The following is a 22,765-nucleotide window of genomic DNA, read 5'->3' as shown; positions in this document are numbered from 1 at the left end:
GCTATTTTATGTGGTTATGGTAGGGTTGGTTACTCAGAATTTGTGAACTTTGCAATTACAGGGTAATTTTGGTGAAGTGTACAAAGGAACATTAAAAGATAAGACTCCTGTTGCTGTAAAAACATGTAAAGAAGACCTTCCTCAGGAGCTGAAAATAAAGTTTTTATCAGAGGCCAGGTGAGTGGTGAACATTGAATTAGAATATGCACCTGGAATCTGTTAAATTTCTACATACAGATACAGTTTTTAAAAGAAGATCTCATTCATTACATTGGCTGAAACTACTTAAAGTTTCCCACTACAAAATGAGTTTCTAAGTGGTAAAGGAATACTGTAATTGGGATGTTGGTGCTCCATTACTCTGAAATAGATATTTGTTTCTGAAAGACTGTTATATGAAGGCAGTCCAGTATAGTAATAAAGATGGGGGGGGGGGAGAAGTACTGTCCTCCTGTAGAAATTAGTATGCATCCTCTGGAAAATATTTTGACTAAGTTCATCTCGGTATTAAAATCATAGTTGACACAATGCTGCTGTTACACAGGTAATTCCAGTTAGGGGACTTTCCCTATCCTTGAAATCACGTTGGACAGAAATGCATTGCTTTTTTTTACCATCTTGCAACTGTGGAAATTATTATGTATCTACAGTATTATTTAAAGAATTATTTGAATTAATTGTCTTTGTAGCCTTGCTCTTCTTTTTAAACAAGGCATCTCTGTACAGAACTGGGCAGAAACCTTTTGGATGACTTACTACACAACTATACTTGTATGGCTTATTGTGTATAGTAAGACGTGAGGTAGCTGAATTTTCATGTCCTTGTAACTTGGATTTCATATCCCTGGTCAATTAGAATAATTAAGACAAATTATCTCACTAGCTGTCTGAGAAGATAAATACCTTACTCATGCTGAATACCTTACTCATGCTAAAAGTGTGGAATGTTATTTGTATATGTTTGGCGTCTATTGTTAGCTTGTGTTGCCAGATTAAGCAGGGGAAACAGAAAGCATGCTGCTAATGTCCCAGGTTTACTCAAACACACTTAGTGCCAAGAAGGGCTAACCAGCTATGTTCAAGTGGAGCTGGTTGCCAGTGTCTGTGCTCACCCATAGCAAGATGGGCAAACGCCAACATCCTCTGCCTTCTGCCTGGGCATCCTGCAGTTGCAGTATTTGTGTGTATGTAGACGGCATCACCTCAGATTTTTGTGGTGGGAACAAGTCAGGGCCTTGTTGGGTGTTCCTTGTAGTGGAGCCTTGTGAAGAACACATAGGGGACCACGACAAGGAATGGAATGTACATTTTAATGCAAGTTATGCTTGTGGACTTGCTAGTTCACTCAGTGGGATTGTCCATTTGAACTCGCTGTGCAGGAGCTTTTTGGTCCTAAAGAAGAGATGGAGGTGCAAGCTCAAAAGCAGGCCTCATTTTGCTACTAGAAGGTAGCAATTTATGCCCTGTCCTTTTGATTCCCTAAGTCCTGCAACCTCAAGCTTGGGACAGGATATAGCTCCACACTGGTAGCCTTGCAGACCCCTCGGAAGACCAACGTAAATCACACCATGACTTATTTGTTTGTTAATACATGCATCTGTTAGAAGAGATGCTCTTGTAAACAGTGTTACATTCTAATTGTGTTGCACTGACTGAAATCCAGTAGCGAAACATATGCCATGTAAGGCTGATGACATCATTAGCTGCAGCAGTTTTAGGAAGTTAAAGACTGCCTCCTTTTCCCTAATCCACAGTGAGAGAGATCCCGAGGAAGTCTTAGGACCTTTAGGGGGGATTGGAAATGTTTGATTTCTGAAAAAACATTGAAGCTGATAACATCTTCAGGCTTCATTAAATGGTGTATATTCTGAATTGGATTTCATGAATAGGAAAACCGATTAGAGTGATGGAAAGGGCAGGTGTTTGCTGCATAGAGAATGATCACATATGAGTCTGACCTGTGGAATTTCAAATCTGATCCAGAATTTTCTGGCTACTGTGTAGTTGTGAGAACCTGCTACCAGCTTTTTTACTTGCATTTACTTGTGTTTGACAGGTGTTGATTAAAACAAATGGCAGTTTAAAACTGTTTTCTCAGCATACTGTACTACAGTTTTTCAAAGAGACATTTTTACATTTTTGTTAAATTCAGTTGAATTAATCTGAATATCACATGGAGAGAGAATAGACTGTTATTTCTTCTTATCTAAATGTAATCTGTTTATGCCATGTAATATACTGATACGATGAAATCTTTCCACCTTTGCAGAATACTCAAACAATATGACCACCCGAATATTGTAAAACTTATAGGAGTATGCACTCAAAGGCAACCTATTTATATTGTTATGGAACTTGTTCCAGGTAATATGTTTGTTTACATTATTACTTGCAATATATATTTTATGTTTTATGTTTCCTTGTATTTTTGTTTCCTTGGCAATGACTGCTTGTGCCTTTCATTTGTCTCTTTTCTGTTTTAAAAAATGTCCTTTCCCAGGCTGAATAGAAGAATTGTAGGGTCATTTTGTTTTGTCAGCAGGTGGAGACAGTGTCACAGTGATAAGCGTGTCCTATTGTAAATTTGTCCAAATCATGAGAATATATGTAACACCTGCTGTTCCATATTGGCGCTGTATACTGGATACATCTGTGAATAGCAAAAATTCTAAAACCACCCTGGGCTATAGTATTTACTGCATAAAGGAAAGGAGATACAGAAGGGACAAGGATCTTTTCAGTAATGCATATTGAGATTTCCAGATATTCCTGATATTTTCTGTGTATTATTTTGCATGCATAACTGTTCTTCGCTTCTTTAGCTAGTTTGTGTAAGATATACTTTCATAATGTTGTTCTGTCAGGCAGTGACTACTGCTTTCTGCTTCATAATCTCTACTAAGGCAGATGTCCCTTTGGCAAAAAAAAAAAAATCAGATTGGTATAGACACAGTGATAGTACCGTATTTTTCCTAACAACACTTTTTCCTAAAATAATTAGAGGAAAAATTGAGGGTCATTTTATACACAGAATGAGGTAGTCACACACACACTTGGGTGCCTCTTGCTGCCGCTGCTGCCCGATTGCCTCTTCCAGAGCTCACGTCTTGTCCCCTCTAGTGGCTGAGGCAGCAGCAGGAGGCAGAGACAGAGGCGAAGGAGCATTCACACACGCTCGGGCACCTCTTGGTGCTGCCTCCCCGCCTGCCTGATCACCACCTCCAGTGGGACTGATGGGGCTCAGCTCATGTAACCGCCTTGTCCCCTCCGGTGGCGGAGGCAGCAGGAGGCAGAGGCGGAGGCAAACAAGCACTCGCGCACACTCGGGCCCCTCTTCCTGCCACTGCCACCGCCCAGATCACCTCATCCAGCAGTCGTCTCCTTAGGTCAGGGGACAAGGCAGCAACGTGAGCTGGAGGTGAGCCCCAGCTGTTGCACTGGAGAAGGTGATCGGGTGGGCAGCGGAGACAGCAGCAGGAGGAAACTGAGGTGGAGGAGCAGTTGCCCATTAACTGCTCCTCCACCTCCATCAAGGGTCAAAATCAGGGGGTCGTTTTATACATTAGGGGGTCGTGTATATGGAAAAATATGATATTTTTGAATTTTTACTGAGCTGGAACATGGTTTTTAAAAAAACAAACTTATGCCTTAAAGGTAGAGGCAGTTTTCCGATAGAAAACAAGAAAAACTTCATCTCACAAGTTCTGAAATATAAAATTAGTGTTCTGTTATTCCATGGGGCAGAGTCCCATTCAGGTGTTATTCCTTGAAGAAATGAAAGATTACATGGATAATGATGATGCAGGTGCATGCACAAGTCCTGGCCACTGTGTCCCCATCGCAGCCAGAAAGCAAAGCAGACCTTAATGTGTTGAGAGTAAAGGTCTAAAACACCCTTTGATTTCCACTGGTAGTTTAGATCACAAGTTGCTTCTCCAATTTCAGAAAGTTTCTTTTTGAAAGTAATTAGTTATAGTTATAGTTCCCACTTCCACTTTCAGTTATGTTGCAGTTTTTAACAGTAACATTTCTTTTTTTCTCAAAAGTAACTAAGTTTTAAACTACTTTTTAAATAAAATGGGAAGAGGTAGCTGTCTTTAAAAATGTGAACATTTCATAGCTCCAAACTACTGGCCTATCATAAAAATATACTTCTCCAGTCTACCTCCTTATTCCCTCAGCACCTACTGTGGAACGCAGAGCATGAGCCAACATTTGAACCTTTTTGTGTTCCTTTTCCACCATTTAGTGACACCACTAAAGATGAAAGAAGAATCTGGGCCCACACCTGTTTTTAAAAGCCACCTTAAACAGCAACATGAACTCCCAGTATTCTGACAGTAAAAGCATTGGTGTTGGTCCTTCAGGCATCGCCTGAATAGATAGATAGATTGGGAAAGGGGCTTAGGAAAGAAAAGGAGTCCATGCTGCATCCTTTGAGAGCTGAATGATATACCTGTATGATTTGGAGTTTCTGTATCCTTCCTCTACAGTGGTCCGGAGATACAGGTGTCCCTGACACATGCTGCAACCCTATTAACATGAGGTGGGGGGGAAGTGGGGCTGAATATTAGATCATGTTTGACAAAAGTTGTCCCAGATTATTTCCCTAGATATGTACCTATTGTTTAAATAATGTGAGATTTGCTGGAGCCAATCGGAAATAGTCCTTGTGCAACATTCTGATAACTGAGTTTCTGGCTCAGTAACCCAAGCAGTCCATTTTGATAGTTATACTGGGACATGAAATTCCCTTACATACTCAAGAATTGTCAGACACAGAGTGCATAAGCGCAAGAGAGACAAACATAGCAGGAGGGATGAAGCACCATAACAGTCAAAGAGATTGGACCCAGGGATAGAGGGCTGAAAGTTGCATTTAATAAATGTCTGCAGCCATGTTGATCCATTAGAATAAAAGCTTCAGAATCAGCCGTGAAGTTATATAATACTGAACAAGCTTTGTAGGATTCAGACTGGATGATATGTTAAATAAAAATAAACCTCAGAAGGGTAGAAGGCGACTGGGGACATGGGAAAGAGTTCCAGTGTGAATAATTTCAAATTGTAAAGAAAGAAAGAAAAAGGTAATGTCAGTGTTAAAGCTCATCTCCCCCCCCCCCCCCGGGACTCATGATATTTTGTGTTCATGATGGGATTGTGGTATGTATGTGAGAGTAAATCTAATAGCACAAGTCCATGCTTCGTCCTCCATGTTGTCCATGCTTCCACTGGATGTGGCCTATTAAAACGTATGATGCGACATTCTGCCCATGTTTTTGACCACCACAGTCTTTTCTTGCTAGTCTCAAGAATGTAAAAGCTTTACTCATGTCTGGACATGGCACTAGCAAGATATAAACAATGGGGATATCTTCTGTACATAGTATTTGGTATCTTTGGGTAATATTTAGTAACAAAAGCTTTAGGTATAGTAAAACTAAAAGGCAGTTTAGTTCCAAAAGCTTGCTCTGTTGAGCACTGAAGGGTGAGAGGGCAACTTGTTTCAGATAAGGGATCAAGTGGTACCTGAAAGTAAGGAAAAGCTGTGGTAGTCCAGCAATTCATTTGTTGTGTGTATCCCATTCTAACCTAGGAGGCTGTGTATGAGAAGGTTAGGTCCAGGCAAATGAAAAGCAAAATAATAAAGCTATGCAGGGGATGGGGGGGGGGGACTGCTGAAACTGAGAGATCAGTTTTTGAAGACAAGTAGAGTAGAATAAGAATAGGCCAGGACTCATAGCAGAGCCAGCAGATCATAATTCAGAGTCATGGCGATATGTATAACAATTTACAAGGAGAGTTGGGTAGAAAGTATGCACTTGAAACAAGGAAATCTGAAGTGAACCTGAAACTGGAGGAATTAGTGTGCAAGGTGTGCCTAGCATGGTTAACTGAGGAGCAGCAACTGCTAAGACCATAATGGCATCATTTTCACATGTAGAGAGCGCATAAGATAATGGTCTAGGCCAGGGCAAGGTATGGGAAGACACTTTCTCCGTTGCGAGTAAAAGCTATTCAGAAATGCCTAGTACTGCAAAGTAATAGTGATGCTCCATAGACAGTCCCTGTCAGTGGAGTTATTTCTGCTTGTTGTATCTCTCTTTTAGGATCATAAACACATTACAGCTGTATGGCAGTTGCTTTCCTGGTTTATTTTGGGCAAATAGATCATCTGAGTCTTTTTCTACAAGCCAAAGATGCCATTTTGCTCAGTGCTGCAGTCATAAATGTAGGTTGAATGATGCCAGGCAAAATTCTGCTCACAGCTAATGATTCAGACGGTCTGTCAGAGCCACACTAGCCAAGAGCTTCTGCAAACAGAGTGGTCATATAAGGTCAAAAATACAGTAGCAGAAGGATCCATATGAGTTAGGGGACTCTCATCCCAATTTCACTTGTATCTCCACCTTTTACAATGTTTTCAAAATATATTGGGCATTTCCCTTCAGTGGAATGGGCAGAAAAATGTACTTTTCTTTAAAGGATGGGCAAGTGGAGATACCCTAGATAAAATGCTTTTGGGTTTGCCTCTGAAGCTGTTGTTTCTCCGTATTATAGCCTTAGCTGGGAGCCAATAGCCTAGTTCAGTTCTTAATTTGTTACTTCTAAACGTATGTGGTTTTCATATGGTTTAAGAGAGATACAATCCCTGCTAAATCACTGGCTTGTTTTTTAGTGTCAGAATATAGCTGTAAAATTCATGCCAGCGTGCTGTTTATTACTTTAATATTTCAGAGCATATTCCCTTTTCATTGCATCCATCAAAATATTGCTGATGCAGCACTGGATATTTTTGGATACTTTAAAACAATATTCCATTATGCTTTGTTTGGTTGCTCTAATGTTTAATTTTGTGCCTAATATTCCAAAACAAATGAGCCTGGAATAGCATTATCTGACCACTTATTATCACAGTGAATACACATTAATCATTTAAAATAGAAGCTAATCCCTTAATTTGTGTATCACATAAGTTTAAAGCCTGTTAGTATGCTATGTAGGGAACTATACTGACATTTTTATCTAATAACTAGGCTATTAGATTATACCACTGCTTATTTTTACTGAAAGGATAGGGAGGGGTGGGAGGCTGAACTAAAAAAGACAGGCCACCAATTCTGCAGCTCCCCCCCCAAAAAATAAACCCTGAACTGCTGTGACCATAATACTAATAATTTATGTAGCAAATTGTGGGCTGGAGAAGGTCCCTCTGCTTCCAAACCTGTAGTTCACCTGTGGACTGGGGTGTTGGTGGTAGAAATGTGGATGACATCCTCAAGGCCACAGGTGTAGCCATGGCCAGATGGGGATTTAAGGAGGGAAGCGACATAGGGAGGAGGAGGATTGTTGGGCCAACACCGTGGACTGGGAGGCATGTGAGGCCCAGAAGATACCACTGCTGGAAAAGTTGACAGCTGGATAGAGACCATATGTCATTACAATCCCAAGATGGGGCGCTGAGTTGAATTGCTGGTGCCACCTGAGGAAGCTGCCTCGGTCTGTTGGGAGCAGGACAAGAAACAGAAGGCTCGAAGTCTTGAGAACTAGTACCAGGCACACCACTGGCAGAGGAAGCAGAAGGGGCGAGTGGCCCCATTGGAGAGACCTGCTGGTCAGCCTACCCACAGAGACACAGATGAATAGCATCCTGCTCCTCCTCGCTCCACACCTCGCTACCCAGCAGAACCCATCCAAGTCCGGCTATAGTTCAGCCATGCCTCTTGAGAGGACTACCGTTCCTATGGGGCTGCAGTTACTGGCAGAGATGGGGGAAGTATGGGGGGGGATGTGCCTTTGCCATCCTCATCCAAAGACAGCTGATTGTCAACATACAACACCTTTGTAGAGCCACCCCATGCCTGGCACATTTGTGCAGTGTCCAAGAACTGGTAGAGGAGGCTGGGCTCCACTCCTCCCAGTGAAGAGAGTCCGTAGGGGTTCAGTTCCCCTCCCCCAAGGACTGTGGGAGTGACATTAACTCCCTGGTGCCCTAAAGTTTTATTGTTCAGTCCAGTTGGCCATTTAAAAGTTCCGTTGCTCCAATAAAGAGCCTGTTCCAGCAACTACTTCTTATGTCATTATGCAGGAGGGTGAAGTGGGAAGGCTGTCCCACAAATAGAAAACTGGAAGCCCAATGAAAATTGCAGAAAGGTTTATTCCAGGTGTAAACATTTTTCTTACCTCACTGGTTTACTGAGGCCCTCTCCTAAGTAGTATTCACTTGTGACACTGACCTGTGGAGGAAGTTCTGCAGGTCTTTTATACACTTCTTATTATTAAAAGATGCCCAGCATTTCCAATAGGTATAGATGCCTTCTCTAATGGGAATGGTTTTTTTTGTTGTTGCTGATAGTAATAACCATAGGATAAGGTAAATTCTCCCCTACTTTCACTTTGATAGAATGTATGGCAGGGATCATGGAAAGTAGCCCACTTCCCCATGTGGACTACCTTCCAATGCCTTGCTTGAAAAATATCCAGTGGATGTTCATGAGAATCAGTTCTCTCTGTGTGTATTTTTATGAAGTTGGTTGGGTATCTCAATGAGTTGGGTATCAGAACCAGATGTTGGAAGTTCATTTCCCCACTGTGCCTCCTGAGAGAAGAGACAGCTTAGTCCCAGTGCCTAGAAGACCCTGGAAAGCTATGACATAAATCAAAAACAACTTCACAGCACATAAGTACATTAGCGATATTTGTATACAAGGAAATTCCTACAGTCAAGGAGCCACTATGCCGGCATATGGTGCCCCTTCAAATATAGGAACTCCCATTGCTTACTGATGTAGTATATGCCGAGAACTCATTCTTTGAACATCAGCTGGACATTAGCGAGGGGAACAGGGAGGTGACACAGATCTGGTAGTGGTTGGGGCTCTAAGAACCTGTCTTGTGAAATTCCCCCTTTCCAAATTACTCCTGTGGGCATTGCTCATTGGAGTCTGTGTTTAAAGAATTCCCAAGACTGAGATACGTTAGTTAAAGATATCCTTGTGCAGATTGACAGAGTGAATTTTTTAGAACAATTCCATTACTTCTAAACCCTGTCTTAATACCTTCAGGCTCACAGTATTGTCAAACTCAGAAGGCTTTCCTCCTATCTTTCCTCCCTTCTGTCTGCAACAGACTGCAGCCAGACCCAGCTGCTTCAGAAAATGTCATTATGTTAATGGGAATGGCTTTGAGGTTTTCAGTGCAAAAATGAAAGCGGTGTGTGTGCGTGTGAAAGAGAAAGCAATTCTTCCCCCCAGATTCCTGGAATAATGTGGCTGTATTGCATGTTAGTGGGATTTTTCTTATTTCTGCTCTGGACAAGTGAGAAAAGAAGCAGCAGGGAGTATATGTACTTGATGTGAGGAGGGGGGAATCCCCAGCCGTCTTTATTCTTTGTGCATTTTCACTGTGCTACCTGTGGTGGGAAATGATTAGTGCCTCTGCATCCCTCCAGATATTGAACTTAATGCTCTAATATCTCTTTTTCTCACACACACAGACACTGAATTTTGTCTTTCTTCTGTGAAGCAGTAGTTTTGTTTACTCTCTAGGTGGTGATGTAAAAAAACAACAACAACCCAAAGCTTGGGTATGACAGACAACTCCTGGGTTGCTGTCTTCATGGGCAAATTTAATAGCAAAGTTAAGTGGAACTGTTGAATGTTCAAAGATTTAGAGTAAAAAATGACATAGTTCCCCCCTCTCAAGAGAGATATCTCCGTTTTTGAAGAATTCATTAACAGTAAATACAGTAGTCCAGGGGCTGATTCAGTTCCCCAATCGTATCTTGAGACATAGTTCACAGAACAAAGTCAAGAGAGATGTTCCATTGGGTGTCATTTCCTCTCTAGTGATGCCACAGCCTACAAGGCTATTAAGGGAATTTCTGATATATCTTACTGCGGCGATAAAACACAGATGTTATTGTTCTGACAGAGAAATGGCACTAGTTGTTGCAGATATCGACTCACATTTCTTGTTCCTGGGAAAGAACCTGCCATATGACTTAGTGCTGAAAATTGAAATGGTTTTGCAGCGCTCTGGCTCTGTAATAATAAGTCACTAAAATGCGACATTGCATACATTTTTGCTAACTTTTGCTCTGATCTGTCTACATCTCCTCTTCGAACTCCGGGTGATATGCAGTAGGTGATTCAGTGGAGTCCTGCTTCAGTTTTGTGGGGGCAATGAATTCACTCCAGATTTTAGCCAGGAACTCTATAAGGGTCATCCAGCGTGCTGAACCCTATCCCCCAAATACAGATTCAGAGCTTGGTTAGGTCCTGTGAAATTCAGACTTAAAAACTTTGAGCAGCTATGATGCCCCTGTGAAGTTAGATTTACAGGCTCCCAATGGGTTAACTGCTAATTGTTTAATTTAAACTGCAGTATGACTTTTCTCACCTAAATTAGGCTACTAAACTGAAGAAACCTTGTGTTAGCCATGAGTGAACTTTTGTGTGAAAGAAATTTGAGCTGAATTCACTCTGGTACAGAAAACTAATCCTTAGGTTCAAAATCTCCTCAGAGGTTCCCTAAATTCTAATTGTCTTTTATACCTTACCTTACAAAATATGTGCTATTCTATTAAAAAACAAAAAAGGCTCTGAGAAGTCTGAAGCCTATTCACTTCTGAAGTAGGTAACATCCATGTACTAGGATAGAAGGCACACACATTAATAGAAATTCCCATTTCCCCCAGTTTATAATTGAATCACCATGCCAGTGACTCAAGAGAGCAGCAGAAGTTAATAATCCAGTCTGTCTGTTTGTTTTTAATAGTGTGATCCTGCTGAGAGAGATTTTCTCTGTGTTCTGTCAAAGAAAAAGACTGGTCAGACAATTCATGAGTACTCTCAAGTACAAGGTTATTTGTTACAGTAGGCAGAGTAAAATTCCATGAATTATTGTACCATTCCCAGGCTATTTAAAAAGACACATGGTCCATCAAGCAGAATAAAATACAGCAGTATTCTTAAAAAAACGGAAGGATTAGCAGAACCAGTATTAAGATTCTCACCTGTTTAAAAATAATTGAATACATTAATATTTAACATGTATTGCATACTTATAAAAACTTGGCTTATTCCAATCAATTTGGCATAGCATTTGAATCAAGGAGACTGTTGCTTAGTTCTGGTGTTTTTTTACTCGAATTTCATTGTGTAGCAATCCTGATTTTGCAGCAGTGACTCATAATCCTCAAATGGTAGCTGTGCTCTGTTGGTTACTCGGATCTTTTTCTTGTCTTGATCTAATATATGATTCACTTTGCGAGGCCGGTTTTTCATGTGTGGGCATATTTTGCAGCTAGGATTTCAAAAAGATTTGGCGTACAGTATCTGTGATTCTTCTATTGAAGAGGCTAGGACAGTGTTCTTTAAGTGATAAATAAATATATGAAAGGAGTCACAACTGTGGCTGCTGTTTAGTACACTGCTTTGTCTTTGGCTTGCATATGTATGGAGGGTCCTTAGAATTCTTGGTGAAGCTTAAACTTCGAACACTGAACACATGTAATAGATACCAAATAATTACCTTCTTTATGTCTATGTTGCTTTGAAATTGTTTTTAAAATTTGTTGTTTTTAGGAAAGTCTCTGTTCAAACATTGTGATTTAAACTTTCCACATTGACTTCTCTGCTGTGGAAGTCATGCACTTCTCTGGGAAGCATTACACTTCACTTGCCTTATTTGTTATATCTCCCCACTGACCATATGCATCTAGAAAGACATCTTATAATTTATCCATCGCTTCTTTGTTGTTGCATGCTGAAATTAAAGATGTGGAATTGTTGTCTTTTAGAACAGAGATTTACGCAGAAAAGGTCAAGGCACGATTTGTAGCTGATTGCCTTCTTGTGCAAGAATTCTGCCTACCCTCTAGTTATGAACTCTTATATAGAGACATGACATCCTGGAATGTGCTTTCTACCACTCATTAAAATAATAATTGTGTTCAATATCCTGTAGTAATTCCCTCAGAAATTATTGTAGAAAGTACATAAATGCAGGCTTCCATTTGTAATTACCCTAAAACATCAGATTGAACTAGAGCTGACTGAAGTTTTCTAGTACACATTTAAGGATTTACTAACATTGAGGATGTATTTTAGTGATTCCTTATGTAACAAAACTAAAGAATAGTAAAATCTATGACAAAATATAACCACAAGGTTATGAATTTAACTTTACATATTTAAGTGCTTAAATTAAAACATTTAAAATATACAGCTGCTCAAATATATTACAAGATGAGCTGCCATCACCCATTTGAATTTTTCTTTGGTTCAACAGGAGGTGTTAGAAACATATGTAGTACAGATGGTATACATTCATAAATTATTATACAGATCACTGATACAGAATTCATTCATAATATATATTTACTGTCGGAACCCACCATTATAACATAATTTTTTAATATTCCTAATTTTTGGATTCCTAATTATATTCGAGTCATTAGAAGACTGAATATAAAGCTGTAGTTTTGTAGCACAGAATATAGCTGCATGAGAGTACAGTGAAGTTATTGGGTGCCAGAGCAAATCAATATTCTATACAGCAATTCTAAAAATGGGAGCAGACCAAATTATAACTTTGAAAGTTTTGGATCAGTGCCAGATTTGGCACATATGTAGCAAATTATCTGCTCTTGCTATCTGCCAAATGTGGGAAGGTTTGGACAAAGGATTTTTAAGTTATTATTTTGTAAAAGTACAGTAGGAGCCCCTTATCTGCAGGATCAGTATCTGCTGATTCACTCATCCATATATATAGGTATTCTAATATAATTAATAAATTCCAAAATACTAATATATAGGTATTCTAATATTCTGGTAACTTCATCATATATATATATATATGAGGGGTGTGTGTGTGTGTGTGTGTGTGTGTGTGTGTGTGTGTGTGTGTGTGAGAGAGAGAGAGAGAGAGAGAGAGAGAGAGAGAGAGAGAGAGAGAGAGAGGACCCTCTAATTATAAACTTAATCCATCCCATATGATGTTTTTTAAGTTGAAATGTTCGTAAGTAGAAGCACCATTTCCCATAGGAATGCATTGAAAACCGATTAATCTATTCCGGTCGAAGAAAAAAAATACTTCCCCAAAAATAAATAAAACACTGCAAGCCCCTGGGGCTGCAAAAAACAAAAGAAATCCAAAAATAAACAGAAATAGAACCCCACCAGCCCAATCCCACCCTGCAAAAGACAAAAAAAGTTTTTAAAATGTTTTAAAAAAGCAAAAAGCAGCAACTTACCTCCATCGCCGTGACCCCCACTGCCAGGAGGCCTGCTGGGCTCCAGCCACCACTGCTGGGCCAGGGCTTCTCTGTCGCCACCAGAGGCTTTCCCGGGGCTCGCCGCAAGCGGCGCCTTTCTCCAGGGGAAGTAGGGAAGTAGGCCTGGTCTACCCCGGGAAAAGCCTGCGTCGGCGACGCGGAAACCCTGGCCCGGCAGTGGATGGTGGCGGAGACAGGGGTCGCTTGCGGCGAGCCCCAGGAAAGCCTCCCATGGCGACGGACAACCTGCACTGTGGCGGAGAAAGGCGAGCCCCGGAAAAGCCTGCGGCAGCAGCGCTAGATGTCCGGGAGGCTGAACCCAGCCGGGATGGTCCAGCAGCTCGCCTCCCGGCGGTGGTAGCAGCAGCGGTGGAAGCCCGGGAGGCTGAGCCTCCCTTTTCCTAACCGTTGGGGCGAAAGAGCTACAAAGAAGCAGCCTCTTCGCCACCAACCGTTAGCAAATTTAAATTTCCCGCCCCTTTCCCCTGCCTTTTTTCATTCGTACATTGAAGCTCAATTCGCAAGTAGAGGCAAAATTTTCCGGACGGAGCTGTTCGTAAGTTGAAATGTTCATAGGTAGGGGCGTTCGTAAGTAGAGGTTCCACTGTATATATGATGAAGTTAACAGAACTGGTCACTAGAGGGAGCCCGAGACTATGCTAAGTATAGGACTATGCTATGTAGAGGAGGGCAACAAGGATTATCAAGGAACTGGAAACCCAGCCTTTTGAGGAAAGACTGAGGGAACTGGGCATGTTTAGCTTTGATAAAAGAAGACTGAGTGGGAGCTATGGTAGTATTTTTCAAATACTTGAAAAGTAGTCATACAGAGGAGGGACAGGACCTGTTCTCGATCATTCATCCCAGAGTGCAGGACATATAATAATGGGCTCAAACTACAAAAAAGTCAGATTTAGGTTGAATAGTAAGAAAAACATCTGAAGTGTTGGAGCAGTATGACAGTGGAACCAATTACCTTGGGAGGTAGTGAGCACTCCAACACTAGAGGCATTCAAGAGAAAATTGGACAACCATCTGTCAGATCTGCTTTGATCTGGATTCCTGCTTTGAGCAAGGGGTTGGACTAGGTGGCCTTATACGCCTCTCCCAACTCAATTATTCTATGATTCTATTCTGTGATAGTACGATTATCATTAACAGCTCAGCTCAGATCTTGGAACCAAACAGTAGTGCCTTCCTTTATAGAAACAAACCATGTCATGTTGGGTCATTCTTTCTTCCTGCTGCCTCCCATATCCTAGCAATATTGTCTTCTGTACTGCTCAGTGGGTGTTACTGAGTCAATCTATCTCATGCCAGGTCTTCCTCTTTTCCTACAGCCCCCCTCCTTTCCCCAACAATATTCTCTTTTCTAGTCCATTCTACAGTATATTCTCATTATATGTGCAAACTAGGATAATCTCAGTTTAGATTTATTTGTCTTTCTGATGGTCTGTGGAATCTTTAAGTTTCCTCTTCAACTCCACATTTCAAATTAGTCTTTCTTCACTGTCCATCTTTTGGTTGACTATGACCTTGGTATCCTGTGACAATCTTTGTTAACTCCCATCCCATACATTATTTTTGATATTATTTCAAAAGTTATATAACTTCAAGCTGGAGATCAGAGAAACAAATCACAGAAGCATTATGCTTTGCATTTAGAAACAGGATATTCCAACCTTCATGTTTTCTTTTTCTCAGATGTAACAAAAGAATTAACCTTTTTAGAGTGTAGGAACTGGTTTACTTTTGTGGTCTAAATCCAGTTACTCATCCCAAGTAGAGTAAATTTATTGACTCAGTCACTGGTAAATCCCGTGAATTCCGTTCGTTCAGTAAATCTACGCTAATTTATTGAGACTAGCAGTTGGGTTTATGCCTTTGTGCCTTTGTGCCTAAAAAGTGATCAGTGCCTAAACCAGGACCAATAGGAATAAGATAGGATGCGTAAAATAGGAACTTCTCACCCTGCCTCCCTGCATGTGGTGGTAAATGCAAATCCAAAGTCTGTTCCAAATTATATAATTGATTCCATTACAGTGGGTTTTTTTTTAATCTATATTTTCTCCTTCCTCAAAAGGAAATGAAGCTCACTGTCATGAGAATGAACTTGACACATAAATTAGCTTTGGGGTAGCTGAGAAAAATCGAAACTTAGAATATCTGTTTGAAGGGATATCTGTGAAAAAACATGAAAACAACAAAACATATTCCATAACTTAACCTTTAATCTTCAGAAGGAATTAGCTGCATCAGTCCTCAGAACACATTCATTAACCTGTGTTTGTGACATTTGATGAGACTTAAATTCATGGTTTGTAGAGGGCTTACAGCTTATTCTTATATTTATGGGAATAGTCTGTGAGTTTGTGTTGAATAATCCAGTTCAGACATGGGATGTGCTGGTTTGGAAGATCCAACAAAAAGGGTAGATGTGAGTCATTTTATCAGTCTGAACTGAGTTGCATTCCTTTAGATAACTTTATTAAAATAGTACAGTTCCATAGGTTTTGTGAAGTTACAGAGAAGAGCCAAAAGAATAGATTGGCTGCTTGATGAGAATTGGAAGAGCAGGGAGAAAGTCTGTTAGAATTGTTTGTCATATTTTCTGAACTGGTAGTTCACCTCAATGTAAGACATATGTGTTTACCTTGATAATTTGCTTTAGTTAAAGCATGGAAACAAAATGCTACAAGTCAAGTAGGGTTCATTTTGTACCCATTTCTAAAAAGAGTCTCTATAGCTACCGAGCACAGATTTGAGATCTTGGTGATAATGTTTTAACATCCACTATGCCCTCAGTAGTATTTTGAGAAGGGGTGTGGTAGGCCTTACCAGCTGATATCTATTAGAAGAGTGTGATCAGATTTTAAACATTCAAAAAGCATTCAAAGCGAATGGCATGCATATTCTAGACTTACTCATATTTTTCAGAACCATATAACAATTTTTACATCATATTTTCTACTTAAAATATGGATATCTGGGAACACTGGAGTTATTTTATTTGTTTAACAATGACTCTGTGATCTTTCTAGTTGAGTTGCTTGTTCTTATGTTTGTGTAAACATATTTCACTGGACTGCTAATTTTATTCCGGCCAGTTTTGGATTAGAGAAAAGATCAATAGCAGAAGAATAAAAATAAGCCAATGTATTCGCAAAGGCTTTCACGGCTGGGATCTAATGGTTGTTGTGGGTTTTTCGGGCTCTTTGGCCATGTTCTGAAGGTTGTTCTTCCTTCAGAACAACCTTCAGAACATGGCCAAAGAGCCCGAAAAACCCACAACAACCAAAAAATAAGCCACTTTCAGGAAAAGCAGCTTATACTAATATATATAGGTAACCGATATAATATAAATTGAAAACCGATTAATCCATTCTGGTCAAAGAAAAAAAACACTCCCCCAAAAAATAAATAAAACACTGCCAGCCCCGGGAATGACTGAAAAACCCCTTCATAAAAAGTATTGCAAATAAAGTACTGTAAGATACCATAAGTCTTAATAATTGTAATGGTTCTGAGAAAGTTTGATAAATCAATTCATTAAGCACACTTTAAAATTATGAATTAATCTCCTCCTCTGCCCTCCTTTGGAGACTCCCTTTGCTGCTATTTGACATAAACCATAGCTTGCCTCTGTTGTTAATGAAAAATAGCTTGTTACCACTATTGGACCCCGAGCTTCAGGTGTGACAAGTGTAGTATTCTGGCAGTAATTAAGCTCTAAGTAAACACCGGATATTGAGAAAATTGTGATATTTTAAAATTAACTTTAAAACCAATGTGAATTGTTTAAACACCAGGATTAATTGAAAAATCTTCACATTAGAAATGGGTGAAGTCCAGTAATAACTTGTAACTATAGTAAGCCTATTGAATCAGTGGGGATTTGGTGATGTCAGTTCCACTGATTCAGTTGGTCTAGTCTTGTTGCAACTTAGTATTGGGTGTCAACCAGTGTTTTAGATTATTGGCGAAGTGACTGAATATATTTGCACACTTTAATAGAATCATAGAAAAGTGAAGTTGGAAGGGGCATACAAGGCCATCAAGTCCAACCCCCTGCTCAGTGCAGGAATACAATCAAAGCATATCTGTCAGGTGCTTATCTAAGTTTTTCTTGAATGCCTCCAGTGTTGGAGCACTCGCCAACTCCCAAGGTAACTGGTTCCACTGTCGTACTGCTCTAACAGGAATTTTTTCCTGATACTCAACCGAAATCTGGCTTCCATTAATTTGAGCCCATTGTTGCATGCCCTGCACTCTGGGATGGTTGAGAACAGATCTTGCCCCTCCTCTGTATGACAGCCTTTCAGATATTTGAAAAGTGCTATCATATTTCCATTACAGTAGTACGTATGTGTTTTACAGTATTATTGATAGGCACTGTATTACAGTTCATACATACTGTGATTTCTTCAAGTGTGAGATGGTCTGTCAAGTGACCTCTAGCAAATTTTCTCTTCCAAAGCCTCTCCTCTTCATGTGGTGCTTCTGCAATTCTTTTGACATAATCCATCCACTTAGAGCGTCATCCCTCCCAGATACACTGCATTTGCCTAAGTGGAGCTGTTGCTGATGAAAAGCATTGCATACCGAGATTAATCTGAACTGTGGAAATTGGGGGGTGTCCTGTGTGGGATTTAGTTACAATCAGCGTTCCTGTCTTACATTATGTTTCAAGTGCCATGCCATTTTGGAGGGAGGGCACATTAATACTGTAAACAAAATTTACTTAGGCCAAAGATTTAGGATGAACTTATTTTGTACTTAGAAACTTTGCATGTTTAGATTAACGTATCTTCATTTCCATTTGTGTAGTTGTAAGTATGTTGTAAGCCGCCTAGAGTGGTCGAAATGACTAGATAGGTGGGGTATAAATACAATTAATAAATAAAATAAATAAATAGTTTGTAAACACAGAAAATATTATTATTAATTTGTAGCCATGGAACTGTGATTGTCCAACTACTGGTGTTTGTTGTTGGAAGCTAATAGGAATTATTTTTGTTTCCTACAATGGCTGAAATCCAGTAGTAAGTCACAACCAGAGTATGCCCACTGAATCAGTGGATATTTGGTGAGTCACCTCCACTGATTCAGTCGGCCTGCAACTTACTACTGGATTTCTAATGATCACGTTGCTAAAACACATGGTATTTAATTTGGACTGAAAGGTTTCTGCTACGAAGAAACATGCATACATTTATGCAAAGGGGACCCCATTTTTACTGGTTGCTCTCTCTTGCTGCATCTTTTCCCCAAACATACTGCATGTAATGTTCCAGATGCAGCTTCAGTAGTAGGTTTTTATGGGTGTGAAGTGGAGAGGGGGAGATGAGAGACAGGCCATTGTTTTAAGTGTAGTGTCTTTCAATTGTCTTGGACTGCAGTTCTAATTATTCACCATTGGCTATTGTGCCCAGGTGTAATGGGAGTTGTACTCCAGATATCTGAAAGGTATTCTCTGGAAGTCTGAATTACACTTATGGAAGTTCAGTTCAAGCTGTTCAGTTCAATTTCTAAAACATGTTCCTACTTTCCTGTTATCAAATTACTTAGCTATATTTCTAAAACAATGTAGATTGTTATTCCCTGTAAATAGTCTATTTCAGATGCATACTGTTAGCTATTAAGGTGTAGATAGTATTTTTCACAACGTGTATTCCAAAGAAATGCAACATGATGGCAATATTAAAGCTTGTTTTTCAGAGGGTGGTAAAGAAATTGCACAGCTAGAGATATGAGTTGAAAGGACTGGAGTGAAATCCTCTTAGTTTAGCTTTGAAGTAGTTATGTGGTCTTTCCTTAGGAAGATAAATTGCTGGAACTTTGGCTACAAATCATACAAATTTTGGAATTTACTGGTGGAATTAGCCCTGTTTATTAAAGTATGGCAATTAAGTATTAATTTACATCACAGTAGTGGAGAAAATCAGAGTCTAATAGTAATTGGCATGCTGTCTTATACTTAGTACTTCAATTATCCTTTCATTCCCTTCAATACAGCCAGAGCTTGATTGAGTAGAACATGTTTTTTCCATGTTGTTAGAAATTTTGTTTTAAGAGAGACAGTATATCAGTTAAACAAAAATGTATCGCAGTATTGTTCTTTCTTACACTGCCTTCTCTGCAAATTAGAAACACACGCTTGCTGTGCATCCTGTAAGATGCTATATTTCTAGGGTGTTTATACCATGAACTAAAAGAAAGCCTGACACAAAGCTGAAAATCATCTATGGTACAATGCTGTAAAGTAATACACGGTTTTTAAAAAGGGGAAATGTTCTTGCTGATTTAATTCCCTAATTGCAGCTTGGAAAATTCTCTGGGTTGCCATTTCCTAAACTCTCTTCATTTCTCTTTTGGTCATAGAACCACGTCTAATCTAGAGCAGGTGGCATAACCACAATGCAGTAGGTGCACTTATTTGTGGTCTCTATAATTTACACCTATGGGTTGTTTTGCACCTATGGGTTGTTTTGCACCTGCATAAAAGTGTTCAGTATCTTCTTGTGCTGAGCTAAGAGGTTTTGGTGAGGGGTCTGCCCACATACAAGGGCACATGATTAACATGACTCCTTCCCCTTTGCTCCGTTCCTTTTCATTCACTGTGATCAACATAGGATGTTCAGGACCTTTTCTTCAAACTGAGCTATTTTGAACTGATTTTTCTCTGTGACCTTTAGATTCCTTTATTGACTAGTCTTTGGAATCCTTTGGCTACTTCTGTTCATGATTTTCTGGACTTGACCCAGTGTATAAGTATTCTTCAAAAAGTGCATTCAAAGAAGGAGCAAAATCCACAAACCAATGACCACTCTAAATGCTTACTTTACTTGTAGAAAACTGCTGCCAGTGCCAAGATCTCTGAAAGTCCACCCTCCAAAACAGGCTGTGGCGTCCACCCTCGTGCCCCTTGCTTGACCTTCAAGTTCCAGAGCACACGAAGGCAAACAAACCTCACTCTTTTCACTTGCTGCCACCAGGTGATCTCTAAATCACCATTATTTCAGAAAGACTCAGGTCCTCACTTCAAGTTCTTTTAAATAAAACTTTGGTTTATTGATTACATAGATTCATAAATATCTTCAGTAGTTAATCACATCTAAATTCCCCAAACTACACATTCTCTTGCACACCCTGTCTCTATTCTCAGTGACTCAATCTGACTTAAACTCACTTTATCACACACTCTGACTTGAACTCCACACACTGACTTGAACTCTCTTAATCTTACACTCTGTCTGAAATATTCTCTCAGGCTCCGCCTCTTATGGTATCTGTCTCAGCTCCACCTCTCTGTAACATTAATATTCATAAACCATTACATTACATAACATAGACCATGGATCAAATAAATAGAGAAGGCTACACAGGCTACTTATGCTTGGAGGGTTCAGTTGGGAAAAGTCCTGAAAGCTACACAGCAAGTTGAACAGATATGACTATCACCACTGGAACATATGTAGCCTTCATAGGCTACAAGTATGTGGATCGAGAACTCCCAGAAGTGCAAGCTGGATTTCGAAGGGGCGGAGGAACTAGAGCCCAAATTGCTAACATGCGCTGGATTATGGAGAAAGCCAGAGACTTCCAGAAAAACATCTACTTCTGCTTCATTGACTATGCAAAAGTATGTCAGAAAGTGAGGAGGATTTAAAGAAACTCTTAATGAGGGTGAAAGAGAAGAGCGCAAAAAATGGTCTGAAGCTCAACATAAAAAAACAAACCCAACAACCAAAGATCCTGACCACTGGTCCCATCACCTCCTGAAATAGAAGGGAAAGATACGGAGGCAGTGACTGATTTTATTTTCTTGGGCTCAATGATCGCTGCAGATGATGACAGCAGCCACGAAATTCAAAGACGCCTGCTTCTTGGGAGGAAAGTGATGACAAACCTAGATAGCATCTTAAAAAGCCACCCTTTTGTCCCCCACGTTAATTCAAGCCTTCTGTTTCATTTGCCTGTTCCTTTTTTCATAGTTTTGAGTCTCCTCTCTCTCTCTCTCTCTCTCACTCACACACACACACACACACACACACCCTTCCTCCCTCAATTTTCAACAATTAGTTGCTTCAGTTCAGTATGTTCATTTCTTCTCATTAATTTAAATAAACTCGATGAAGCCACCCTTTTTTCTCGCCTTAATTCAAGCCTTCTGTTTTGCTTGCCTGCTCCTTTTTTCATAGTTTTTCAGTCAGTCTCTCTCTCTCTCATACACACATTCACCCACTCTGCCTCCATCCCTCCATCTCCCCCTCCCCATCCATCCATTTTCTACATACATTTAAACAAGCTTGATCAAGCCGTTGGTCTCTTGCACCTTCCTTCCCTCATTAACTGGAGCCTTTCCCTCCTCCTGCTTGTTTGCAGTCATCTCTGGTGGAAGCAGCCATTCACAAGCCCCGGATTGATTGACTGCCCCGGGGCTATTCTACAGCTGTAACCAAGCAAGCAAGCTTATCTCCGATCTCTGAAAGAATGGATTTACAAGTGCCCTGCTGCAGCCAAGGAAGTAACAGGGAGAGGTGGCTTACAATTTGAGGTTTGGCGGCAGGGGTGGGGGGATGGAGGGGTAGCGTTCTGCTCATTACCCCCAGGATTTTCACTTTTACCCCATTTGGGGTATTTTAGCCCTGTTCCCCAACCACTAGTATAGAGCTTCTCCATCTTTGGCTGCAGAGAACATAATCAATCTTGTTCTCTTGACAAAACTCTTTTAGCCTTTGCCCTGCTTCATTTTGATCTCCAAGACCAAACTTACCTGTTTTTCCTTTTATCTCTTGACTCCCTACTTTAGGATTCCAAGCCTGTATAATGAGAAGAGCATCTTTCTTTGGGGTCAGTTCTAAACAGTGTTGAAAGTGACCAGGTCAATTTCAGCCTCTTCAGCATTGGTTGTTGGTGCATAAACTTGGATTACTGTGATGTTGAAAGGTCTGCCTTGGATTCGTATTGAAATCATTCTATCATTTTTGAGATTGTATCCCAGTACAGCTTTTCCCACTCTTTTGTTGACTATGTAGGCTACTCCATTTCTTCTACAGGATTCTTGCCCACAGTAGTAGATATGATGATCATCTTAATTGAATTCGCCCGTTCCCGTCCATTTTAGTTCACTGATGCCCAGGATGTCAGGTTTGATGGTGTTTTGCATATGTATCCTGTTACCAATGTCCTATTTTAGATAGCAATCTATTTTTAATTAACTGGGTTCAATGGGAAAGAGGTAGGAGTATATATTAAACAAATACAGCTGTTTCATTTCTGCTCTATTTTTTCTATAGCCAAAACATACCAGTTGTATATTTGTCACTTTTCTCTCTCTTTTCTATAACTAGAACATATCAGTTTTTCTGATATCCCTGGTGATATGGAGGCTGTATAACAGGGCGCCTTATCCCTGTCATGTGTTTCTCATACATCCCAAGATACATCCTCTTTAAGCTTGACTTGCAAGGATTATGCTCTGTT

General features: G+C 40.1%; 1 protein-coding gene across 5 annotated transcripts in view; it reads left to right on the top strand.

The window, feature by feature from the left end:
* Positions 1–22,765, top strand: part of FER (FER tyrosine kinase) — a 239,676-nt gene that overhangs the window by 138,204 nt on the left and 78,707 nt on the right. For 4 of the 5 annotated variants that reach the window (XM_072992471.2, XM_078386258.1, XM_078386257.1 and 1 more), the window contains 2 exons: positions 62–177; positions 2,270–2,364. In XM_072992471.2, the coding sequence (XP_072848572.2) occupies positions 62–177; positions 2,270–2,364 (211 nt within the window). Of the gene's footprint in view, positions 1–61; positions 178–2,269; positions 2,365–22,765 lie in introns of those variants that run through there. The other variant, XM_072992474.2, reaches the window with a different exon arrangement.

Source organism: Pogona vitticeps, chromosome 2, assembly GCF_051106095.1.
Source record: "Pogona vitticeps strain Pit_001003342236 chromosome 2, PviZW2.1, whole genome shotgun sequence".
NCBI classification, from domain to species: Eukaryota; Metazoa; Chordata; class Lepidosauria; order Squamata; family Agamidae; genus Pogona; species Pogona vitticeps.
This window is presented reverse-complemented; position numbering and strand designations above follow the sequence as displayed.